This window comes from Podarcis liolepis (assembly GCF_965112155.1).
Source record: "Podarcis liolepis genome assembly, chromosome: 12".
Taxonomy (NCBI): domain Eukaryota; kingdom Metazoa; phylum Chordata; class Lepidosauria; order Squamata; family Lacertidae; genus Podarcis; species Podarcis liolepis.
Window position 1 is genome coordinate 59080594 of NC_139563.1, and position 12164 is coordinate 59092757.

Genomic DNA, 12164 nt, shown 5'->3' on the forward strand with positions numbered 1-12164 from the left:
AGAACATGTCATCAAGCAAAGCAAGGGGCTAACATTAAAGAACACAAATTTTCCCAGTTTATAAGGCACAGCTTCTGGCTCAGAATATAAAATAAGATTCTTCACATCCATATTGAATGGGCAGGTGCATGTGGGCTCATGCACAAAAGTTATTGAATAGATAATTGCAAACTTTAATAATATCCATGGGGAGTGTGCTTTATTCTTCCGGAAATCCCGAGGCACTTAGTTCTCAATACTAGTTGTAGAAGTCCAGTCCAGAGACTTTGGTCCTCGGCACCATCACCCGTGGGAGTGCAGCACAGAAGCAGTGCAGATGAAGGCTGGGGAGTAGACTGAAATAACGTCCCAAACCTGCCTTTGCTGCCACCAGCTTGAGAAGGAAAAGTAAAGGAGAGAATCCACTCCCAGGGAAGTCCAACAACATCTGGAGGACCACAGGTCCCCACTTTTTGACCTCCAGTATCAGTATGAAGACCAGGTGCTCTGAAAACCCAGGTATCACAAGTGGAACATTGAGCTCCTGTCATGCCCAGAGACATCCATTTGGCCACCATGAGAATGGAATGCCAGATCAGGTAGGCCTTTGGTCTAATCCAACAGGACTCTTCTTGTATTCTTCATTACAAAAAAGCAACAAAAAAGGTTTTTATGGGTATGTTCGTAGCAAAAGGAAGAACAAAGAAACAGTGGGGTCACTCAGAGGAGAAGATGGTGAAATGCAAACAGGGGACACAGAAAGGGCTGAACTCCTCAATTGCTGAACAACTCCAAGCACGCCTGGAGGAAACGGACCATTTGGATCCCTTCCAATCGGGACTCAGGCCTCACCATGGGACTGAAACTGCCTTGGTCGTGCTGCTTGATGATCTCCGGCGGGCTAGGGACAAAGGTGAGAGCTGTTTCCTAGTTCTGCTGGATCTCTCAGCGGCCTTTGACACCATCGACCATAGCATCCTTCTGGACCGTCTTGAGGGGCTGGGAGCTGGGGGCACTGTCATACAGTGGTTCCGCTCCTTCCTACTGGGCCGTGTCTAGAAAGTGGTGGTGGGGGATGAGTGTTCAGACCCCTGGGCTCTCACTTGTGGGGTGCCTCAGGGTTCTGTCCTCTCCCCCATGCTTTTTAATATCTATATGAAGCCACTGGGAGAGATCATCAGGGGGTTTGGACTGGGTGTTCATCAGTATGCAGATGACACCCAGCTCTACCTCTCCTTTAAATCAGAACCAGTGAAGGCGGTGAATGTCCTGTGTGAGTGCCTGGAGGCGGTTGGAGGATGGATGGTGGCTAACAGATTGAGGGTGAATCCTGACAAGACAGAAGTACTGTTTTTGGAGGACAGGGAGCGGGTTGGTGTGGGGGATTTCCTGGTCTTGAATGGGGTAACTGTGCCCCTTAAGGACCAGGTGCGCAGCCTGGGAGTCATTTTGGACTCACAGCTGTCCATGGAGGCGCAGGTTAACTCTGTGTCCAGGGCAGCTGTCTACCAGCTCCACCTGGTACGCAGGCTAAGACCCTACCTGCCCGCGAACTGTCTCGCCAGAGTGGTGCATGCTCTAGTTATCTCACGCTTGGACTACTGCAACGCGCTCTACGTGGGGCTACCTTTGAAGGTGACCCGGAAACTGTAATTAATCCAGAATGCGGCAGCTAGACTGGTGACTGGGAGTGGCCGCCGGGACCACATAACACCGGTTCTGAGAGATCTGCATTGGCTCCCAGTACGTTTCCGAGCACGAGTCAAAGTGTTGGTGCTGACCTTTAAAGCCCTAAACGGCCTCGGTCCTGTATACCTGAAGGAGCGTCTCCACCCCCATTGTTCAGCCCGGACACTGAGATCCAGCGCCGAGGGCCTTCTGGCGGTTCCCTCATTGCGAGAAGTGAGGCTACAGGGAACCAGACAGATGGCCTTCTCGGTAGTGGCTCCCGCCCTGTGGAACGCCCTCCCATCAGATGTCAAAGAGATAAATAATTACCTGACATTCAGAAGACATCTTAAGGCAGCCCTGTTCAGGGAAGTTTTAAATATGTAACGCTGTACTGTTTTTAACACTGTTTGGGAGCCGCCCAGGGTGGCTGGGGAAACTCAGCCAGATGGGTGGGGTATAAATTATTATTATTATTATTATTATTATTATTATTATTATTATTATTATCAATGCCTTCTTTGCCTCAGTCTTCTCCGATAAAGAAAACAATGCCTGGCTTGAGAGCAGTACATGTGAAAAGGATCTAGGAGTCTTGGTTGACCACAAACTTGACATGAGCCAACAGTGTGACGCGGCAGCTAAAAAAGCCAATGCAATTCTGGGCTGCATCAATAGGAGTATAGCATCTAGATCAAGGGAAGTAATAGTGCCACTGTATTCTGCTCTGGTCAGACCTCACCTGGAGTACTGTGTCCAGTTCTGGGCACCACAATTCAAGAAGGACACTGACAAACTGGAACGTGTCCAGAGGAGGGCAATCAAAATGGTCAAAGGCCTGGAAACGATGCCTTATGAGGAACGGCTAAGGGAGCTGGGCATGTTTAGCCTGGAGAAGAGGAGGGTAAGGGGTGATATGATAGCCATGTTCAAATATATAAAAGGATGTCACATAGAGGAGGGAGAAAGGTTGTTTTCTGCTGCTCCAGAGAAGCGGACACGGAGCAATGGATCCAAACTACAAGAAAGAAGATTCCACCTAAACATTAGGAAGAACTTCCTGACAGTAAGAGCTGTTCGACAGTGGAATTTGCTGCCAAGGAGTGTGGTGGAGTCTCCTACTTTGGAGGTCTTTAAGCAGAGGCTTGACAACCATATGTCAGGAGTGCTCTGATGGTGTTTCCTGCTTGGCAGGGGGTTGGACTCGATGGCCCTTGTGGTCTCTTCCAACTCTATGATTCTATGATGAAGGGCAGGGTGTAAATTTATGGCCATCTTGGCTGTGAGTCCTGGAAGACCTGCTCCCTGCATTCCAGGCCTTTTTTCTACCAGGTCTGGGAGGGCGGGGCCCAGACTGACTCCAGTTACAAAAGTTACTGAGCTACAAAAGTGGAGACTGCTTTTGGGCTCTAGTACAGTGGTACCTCAGGTTACATACACTTCAATTCAGTTATGTACAGTTACATAACCCAGAAATAGTACCTCTGGTTAAGAACTTTGCTTCAGGATGAGAACAGAAATTGTGCTCCAGCGGTGCGGCAGCAGCAGGAGGCCCCATTAGCTAAAGTGGTGCTTCAGGTTAAGAACAGTTTCAGGTTAAGAACAGACCTCCGGAATGAATTAAGTTCTTAACCTGAGGTACAACTGTATTGTTTAGGGGTTGCTGTTGGGGTAGTTGTTGCTGTTATTATTATTTCTTATCTTGATTTTGGATCTCTTTATGATTTATGTGGAAGTTGCTCACTTTGGTTCTATACTTTTTGATGTGTGAGTTATTGTTGATGACCTCGTGTTATGTTATGTGTTATCTATATTTATAAAATAGCTGATATATACTATTAGTTATGGATGTGACCTGTAAAAATGTAGTGGAGATAAGAAATTGTAGCCCATTGCCGTCGCTTTCCCTTCCCTGTTTCTGAATGGATCATGCCTTGTGCACCTGCAGCCTTCCATCATGTATTATATTAATCCACCTAAATATAATGAGGCTTAATGGCCATGCTGTGCCGCTGGGCTGTCCCGAAATGGAGCCACTCCTTCCTCCTGATGTGCTTCTTTGCCTCTCCCTCTCTCTCACCCCCCAGGTGTGTGCCCAATCACTGTGAGCACGGAGGCAAGTGCACCCAGACGTGGGACAGCTTCTCTTGCAACTGTGATGCAACCCGATACAGTGGAGCCACGTGCCATAACTGTAAGTGATGCCTGGAGTCTCAGCTGACGTCAAGTGGTAAAATGTGCATAATGTTTCAGTTAATATCTTACCTCATTTTTTAATGCTAAGTATCTCAGAGAAGAAAGTTAAAACATGCATATTTTTCTTTCATTCCTGAGGGGAGTATGTGTATTTGAAACATGCTCAACCAGCATAAAACTTTTATTATACTAAGCTCGTCTGATTTTGTTCCTAATGCAAAATTTCTTGTCATTTTACCAAATGAGAATGCAAAATTATCTGTACAATAAAGGGTTATTAACGTATTTTCTATTTTCTTGGAAATGTTTTTAATGAAACTTTAGTGAGAGGGTATAGAGAAATTCTGAATCATCTTGCATGTCACACTTCTGATTGTTTTACTTATATATCAAATGTATTTTTGGGAAACTGTTGCCAGATAATGAAACTTGCAAAAAATTCCTTTAAAATGATATAGAATATGATAACCATATAAAAATGAAAAATGAGTCTGTAGGTTGACATTTTCATGGAATTACTGGCACGGTCTAGTCATTGCTGAAACCACTATTAAGTTAAAAGCACTAAAAATATCTCCCTCTGAAATCAGTGAAACTTAAAACTGCTTCACATTTGCAAAAATGTTTCCAGTGTTATTGCGTCTTAAGTGATCTTACAGTTTTCTCAAAAGAAAAAGGAAAGAATGATCCACACTTTTGGCCACAATCCAGAGCAAAACTAAACATTCTTAAGTCTATTTAGTTTAGTGGGTCTTTGTCAATTTAAACTGATTTTTAAAAAAAGAAAATTGTAAGAAAGTAAGAGTTGACACAGTCCTAAATGTGTCCAATCAGAAATAATTATATTAAATTCAGTTGACCTTACCACCAAATCAAGTCTCATTGAGCTCAGTGGAAGTTGGTTTTAGGTTGGCAGGCATAGGGTTGCCCTGCAGGCCTCTCTCCTTAAGTGCATCCTGCACAGCCGCCCCATGCTAAGTGGGACGCCTGGCCTCTGATCCCAGGCCCGGGTGCCACAGCACAGGACCAAAAGACTGGCGTTTTGCTGTCCCTTCCAGCTGGCTCACACGGGGGGGGGGGGGGGAACAGAAGCAAAACCTACCTTGTTCCCATCCCCCGCCTCCATGCATCAGCACTCTTCCTCCTCCTCTGGTTGCAGCACTTCCAGAAGCTGGTTTCTGGAAGTACACCTGAGGCACTGGCAGCGGAGGAGGAGGAGGTTCAAGGGGGAGGGGAGCAAGTGGGGGATGGGCAGGGGCAAGTGCAGAAATGGAATTTCAGCACATTTTAAATTTTGCAAATCCTTCTCCCTAAGAGCAAAACCTTTCTAATGGTATATTTTGTACCCATCTACGATAACTGCTGGGCTCATTGCCTGGTATGAACTAAGTGTGATTTAGCATCCAGAAATCCATTCCAGAAGCATTCCAATGACGACACTGTTTAAATGCTGGTGAGGAAAGACCACAGGAAGAGCATCATGGCCTCTGAAAGGGGAAGGCACTCCCAGTAGCTCTGCATATTTCACTTAAGACATTTTCACCTATCTTCAATGGATAAAATATAAGAAAATTGAAATGGTTGTTCTGCTTGCAATGTTAGAAAAGGAATTTAGAGGCCAGTGTCCTGTTTTCTCGCCTCCTGCTGCTGCAATAAAGCCTCTGGAATGGTAAAAGTCTGGCTCATCAAGGGATAAGTAGCCACTGCAATGTTTACTCTCCTAATTCTTCCAGAATTTCAGACTAATGTCAGTCAGTCAGTCAGTCAGTCAGTCAGTCATATAGAGGATTTTATTTCATTTTTACAATGAGTCTAAAAACAATTTCCTCCTGTTTGGGAAACAAAATCCCTTTCCAAAGTCAGACTTACCTGAAATGTTTCAGCTTCATAACAGCACTTTGGTAAAAGAAATCTTATGACATTTTTCTTTTTTCTCTGAGCCCTTAAGCCAGAAGAAGCTTTCCAGGCCATGTTATCTTACAAGCTTAAGATCCAGGAGCACTTTTCTAAAACAGATCATGCTCCCTCCAGAGAAATTGGTGTCTGGGCCTGAATGTGGCAATTTAAACTCTGTTTTTGTAGAACTGTAGCGTTGGAAGTGGTCCTGAGGGTCGTCTAGTCTAGTCTCCATGGGGGCTCAAACCACCAACCTTCTGGTCAACCGTCTGATGCAATGACCCACTGTGCATGGTACTTTAAAAAGGGAAGTTTCAAAAATTATGATCCAGTCCAAAGCCCTGACCTGGTAGGATGTGTGCACAGCAGTTGGGTTGACACAGCCCCACTAATATTATCAGCAATATCTCTGATCCAGCTGTTTGGGGGAGAAGAGAGTGGGGGGCACTAAATATATCCTCTGCTCCCCCTCATGATCATTAGTCTGGGTTGCTTGCAAATAGCCCCAGCAGCTGCATTCAGGCATGAATCTCACACAGACTGTTCCTCATCAGTCTTGGGATGTGAATTTGAGAGCCTGCTTTCTTCTCACCAGAGATGAGAAGTTTTCAGATGTGGGGAACATTCTGGAGTGAGGAACCACTACTATGCCCAGAAACCACATAAGAACCTTGAAGGTTAGCCCTCAGGACATCAGGTCAGCTAAACCTCCCTAATTTTATTTAATTCCGAGATTAGGATGTATTGCAACTGAGGTGAATCTATCTGCCAATTAATTTTCACATAGAACATGAATTGACTGTTGGCATAAGAAGAGACATTAATGAACAGGCTGAAAAATAGTACAAAAGTCTCTCTTAATTATTTGTGATTAAGAAAGATTATAAATGGATAAGGATGCTCTAGCTGTCTATCCAGAGACAAATACAAGTTTTCAAGACAGAGACTGTCAAGGTGGAGCCTAACAGAACCCAAAATGGCAAAGATTGATTGATTGATTTGATTTATTATGGCCATTGGCCCATATCTAAAACAATACATCAAGATTTATCCATAAACAAACAATTTAAACAGTTCCAAGTTAAAACACCCATATAAAACCAATTTTACTTCAATTAAGTAAACACTATATACAATAAGCTCCCTCTATGTCAACCGTAATTCAAATCCCTCGGGGATATGCATCTTAGATCTGGCACTTATTGATGGTTCTTAAGTTTGGCTAAGCTGTCAGAGTCATACAGTGATCCATTTCTCCTCTTATGAAATAAGACATTAATCAGGTATCTAGCGACTGCAAGGGATCTACTTGAGTCTTCGTCGTTTAATAAGTATATTATTTGGGCTTCCTGAGGTCTGTCAGCAATTCCCGATAAATATGGGGCCAGAAACTTAGACCGTGAAGCAATGGCAAAGATAGCATTGAACACACACCAGACAATTATTGGATGAGCAACTGAAAGAGCTCAGAGCGGAGATGCATAACATGATGGTGAACAAAAATGGATCAGAGAAAGATCAGAGCAAAGAATAAGCAGGACCTGGGGGGGGGGGGGGGGATACTGATCAAGATCTGCCTGAGCAAGAGAGTGGAAAGGAAAAGCAGGAGGACCTTCGCACAGGTGCCTGGAAGAGGGAAGCGGACAAATGATAGAGTTGTGGGGCTGAAGGAGTGGAATGAAACCACCAACAGAGACATTAAGAAACATCTTGGGATGACAAAGACAGAGCTGAGAGAGAAAGGATTCTCAGCTAATATAGAGAGGGGGAACCACCAAGCCTAGAAAAAGAATGGAAGAAGCCAAAATGGAAGGAACTTTTTTTCTAAATTAGGACGGGAAATCTTGGCCAGCAGGAAATGGGTTTGGAAGATATAGAGCTGGGTACAAATTAATGAATATACAACAGGTAAATAACTATGGATTGTTATTCTAATAATGGATGTTGGAATTTATTGGAGATAAAATTGTCAAACCAGAGTGGAGGAAACACACACACAACTTCCTCTGCTCTGCCCCTTTCATTCCTCAGTGTGTTCTAGGGGGAGACCAGAGGGGAGGGGAGCTGGTCTCAGCAGGAGGGGGATCGTCCCACAATCATAGCTCTGCAAACTCCTCCAGGATTAAAAGCAGTAAGTCACGGGTCATAAAATGGCTGGGAGTGGGAACATGTGTACTGTATATATAGAGAGAGAGATATATATATATAGAGAGAGAGATTTCTGAAAGTAGATTTGCACTGCAATCCTTGAAGTTAACTAGTTAGTTTTTTTGCAACTTCAGAAAATCCTGCACCACCAGGAGTCAGTTAACAGGATGAAATGCAAACAGATGATGTGCTGCTTGATTTTGCTCATTTAAGATATGGCTTGCACAAACATTCTGCCCTTGTTTCAATGTGATTAAAATGCTAATGGAGAAAATACACCGATCCAGTCTCCAAATGTCAACTCCATTTAGTGCCCTAGGTGCCTAATGAGCTTTGATTATTTTTCTCCTAAAATGTAAATCTTTACCCTATTAGGAAAGAATACTCTGAATATTGTGAATAATGAGTTAATCGCGTCTAGAGTGATTTTAAGAGAAAAAAATGGATCACATCCTCTATTCACTGCACATTATAATTAGAATGGACAATGGGCTAATTGTGATACTACTTTAAAATCATAGCCAGATTTGATCATCAGGAAAACAACCATGTATAAACAACATAGACTAGAATTTGCATGCTGGAGCTATTTAGACTCCTGCAGGTTTCCTATTGATTAGTTTGCACCATTTGTGATTCCACTCCGTACACAATTACGTAGGAAACTACAAAAATGCCTTTATCAATTTTAAACTTTTTATAAATAAAACTACACAACTTAACATTTTTTTCATATGCAAAGTTCTGTCATGGCACTCAAAACACACATGCACTACAGTCCAAGTAGATACTTTTGAAACAGAAAAGGCTGCAATTCCTTTAATAGCAATGAGGCTGCTATGCTCTATATGCAAGAAAAAACTAAAAGGCAGAATATATAAGGATAATACATGAAAAACTTTGTGGACAAAGGCAATCTGGAGAAGCAGACAAATGATGGAGTTTGTGTCTGCAAAATGTCTAGCATCTGACATTAAACAAAGGGCCGCAACAGTGCTCTCTGAGTTTTAATTTGTATTATCTTGTATTTTGGAATTTTACCTACTCTGTTACACTTTAGGTTTGATATATTCCACATATAAATGGCAATAAATGGTGAATGATGCAAATGAATTGTTATCTATCTTCCTGTCCTAAGGCAAGCAAAGTCATCTGTTTCGTAGCCATGAAAACAAAACATGGGTTCTTGGACTTCCAGCCTGATATAATACCTCGGACAATGTGTGGCCTCTGATATTATGGACAGCAGAAAAGAAGAATTATTTGAGTTTGTTTTTCAGAGTAGACTGGAACATTTTCATCAAGAGAACCCAGCTACACAAAGATGACCAGGCTGCTCCTAAGGATGGGAAGTCACCTCAGTTTGGGTTTCTTTTAGTTTCTCATTTTTCCAATCTTCAGTTCTCCACGTTTCCACATCAATTTGCAAATTATCTTATGGCGAGCCTTAATGAACATTCATAAGCATTTTAGCACAGATTAATTCTAAGTTACACATTTTTGTGTGTAGTTCTGTCTGACATGCACACTTGCAACATCATAATTTCTTGCATGTTATTTTCACTATTCTTTGCACACTTTACCGCAATATATGCACTTTTCTGCACCTTGCTTGGTTGGAGAACTGCATGACAAAACTTGGACTGCTGAGAATTCTGAAGGATGGCAGTGTCTTTGTTTGCAGATTGTTTTGCTTGCAGATTGTTTAAAGTTAACCTTTAAATGCGAACCGAATTGATTCTTCTCCCCCATCTCTAGTAGCTCCTCACAGGGGCGCCACAGCGATCTGCCCGGGAGGGCAGCGCGGCGAGCTGCCCATGGAGTCCACCTGGTGGACACAAGCCCCACGCTGCCGTTTTTTTTTCTTTTAATAATATTTATTACTTTTGCAACAATTTAAACACTACAAAGAAAACAAAGAAAAAACAGCACATTACAATACAAAAACATCACACAACACCAAAACATCAAACTAACAAGACAAAACAAAAACAATTTAAAAACACATTTTAAAAAGTCCAATATCTTATCTTTCTTTCACATATTTCCACGACCTCACACCTCCCTTTTTGTATTCCACTTCAATTAATTATTTCAGCAATTCCTTTCCATCTTCCCCTGTTTCCTATCCTATAATTATCTTAACACATTTCAACCTTATTTTTCCTTTAATACTCTATTAATCTATTTATACTTAATTCCTTATAACATTTCTACTAAAGCCATATCACTTCATTCCAACATTCTTCTAACATTCATAAATTTTACAATATTTCTGTAAATAGTCTTTAAACTTTTTCCAGTCTTCTTCCACCGACTCTTCTCCCTGGTCTCGGATTCTGCCAGTCATTTCCGCCAGTTCCATATAGTCCATCAACTTCATCTGCCATTCTTCCCTGGTGGGTAAATCTTGTGTCTTCCAATACTTCGCGATGAGTATTCTTGCTGCTCTTGTTGCATACATAAAAAAAGTTCTATCCTTCTTTAGCACCAATTGGCTGGCCATGCCCAGGAGAAAGGCCTCTGGTTTCTTCAGGAAGGTATATTTAAATACCTTTTTCATTTCATTATAAATCATCTCCCAGAATGTCTTAATCCTTGGGCATGTCCACCAAAGGTGAAAGAATGTACCTTCAGTCTCATTACATTTCCAACATTTATTATCGGGCAAATGGTAATTTTTTTCAAGCTTAACTGGTGTCATGTAACACCTATAAATCATTTTCATTAAATTTTCTCTTAGGGCATTACATGCCGTAAATTTCATACCTGTGGTCCATAACTGTTCCCAGTCAGCCATCATTATGTTATGTCCAACATCTTGTGCCCATTTAATCATAGCACATTTCACCATTTCATCCTGAGTGTTCCATTTCAACAGCAAGTTATACATTCTTGACAAATTCTTGGTTTTTGGGTCTAACAATTCTGTTTCCAATTTTGATTTTTCCACCTGGAAACCAACTTTTTTGTCCAATTTGTATGCCTCCATTATTTGGTAATAATGGAGCCAATCTTGCACTTTGTTTTTCAATTTTTCAAAGCTCTGCAATTTTATTCTGTCTCCATCTTGTTCCAGAATTTCCCAATATTTCAGCCATTTTGGGGGGGGGGGGTGTTGAGTTTTTTCTGTGCCTTCGCTTCCATTGGTGACAACCATCTTGGGGTTTTCTTTTCTAACAAATCCTTATATCTTATCCAAACATTAAACAATGCTTTTCTAACAATATGATTTTTAAACACTTTATGTACTTTTACCTTATCATACCACAAGTATGCATGCCAGCCACACGCTGCCATTTTGGGCACTGGGGGCCCTGAGCCACTGCGTCACAACCAGGAGACATGCATGGCTCAGGCGCACTGCAGGCCAGGCCCCGCGGTAAGTGCCGCCCCCTGCGGTGTGCCATTTTGTCCCGTCCCCCCAGGGAAGACACCCCAGGCGGACAGCATCCCCTGCACCCCCCTTCCTATGCCCTGACTGCAGTTTGCTTTCTGACTCTCCCTTCCTCCCTCCCTGGCTGGACTTAAAGATAAAAGATCTCTACCTAGCAACTGTGTTTGGAAGCCTGTGATATTATCTCTCTGATTATTTTGACCACAACACTTATTTGAAACAATTCTACATGCTTCCCATAAGGTTGTTGCGTCCACAATATGAATCGGATGCCTTCTCTTGGAAAATCAAGTTTTACAGCCTGGTCACAACCATTTTCACTTGGCGCTGGGAGGGGACCAAAGCTTGAAAGGCATGAATTGGTCATCCTCACGTTGCAAGAAGAGTTTGTCTTACTTGAAAATTAATGGGCCTTTTCAATTATCTTTCTTTAATGTGCTACTTGCTGCTTCTGCAGAAATGTCAATCCACTTTAGTTAGCTCTCATTTATAAACAACCACTGAACAGGAAAATAGTATTGTTGTGGTTATTAGTTATTTTTGCTATTTATTGTATAAATGCATAAATAGACAGCATTTCACCAAGTGGTGCTATTGGTGTATCACCTTTATGTACTCCAAAAACCAGCCAATGAAAAGCTTACACCAACACTGGTGACCACAAATATGGCTCACATTAATACTAGTGTTTTCTAAGCACATTTTTGGTCTCAGGGTGTTGCTAAATTGCAGGCAGCAGTCAAGTCAGGAGGAGGCTACGGGGGAACCAAAAGAGTTTTTCAGTTCAAATGATACCTTACTTTGGGGGTGAATGCTAATAGTTATGGTTCCTTTAAGATTATTTTAATGAAAATTTTAAAGTGCAAAATGAAGTGTAAAT

General features: G+C 42.2%; 1 protein-coding gene across 1 annotated transcript in view; it reads left to right on the forward strand.

The window, feature by feature from the left end:
• CNTNAP2 (contactin associated protein 2) overlaps positions 1 to 12164 on the forward strand; it is a 1020100-nt gene that overhangs the window by 690537 nt on the left and 317399 nt on the right. The window contains exon 11 of the mRNA XM_083468764.1: positions 3735 to 3841. Coding sequence (XP_083324890.1) covers positions 3735 to 3841 — 107 coding nt within the window. The remainder of the gene's footprint in view (positions 1 to 3734; positions 3842 to 12164) is intronic.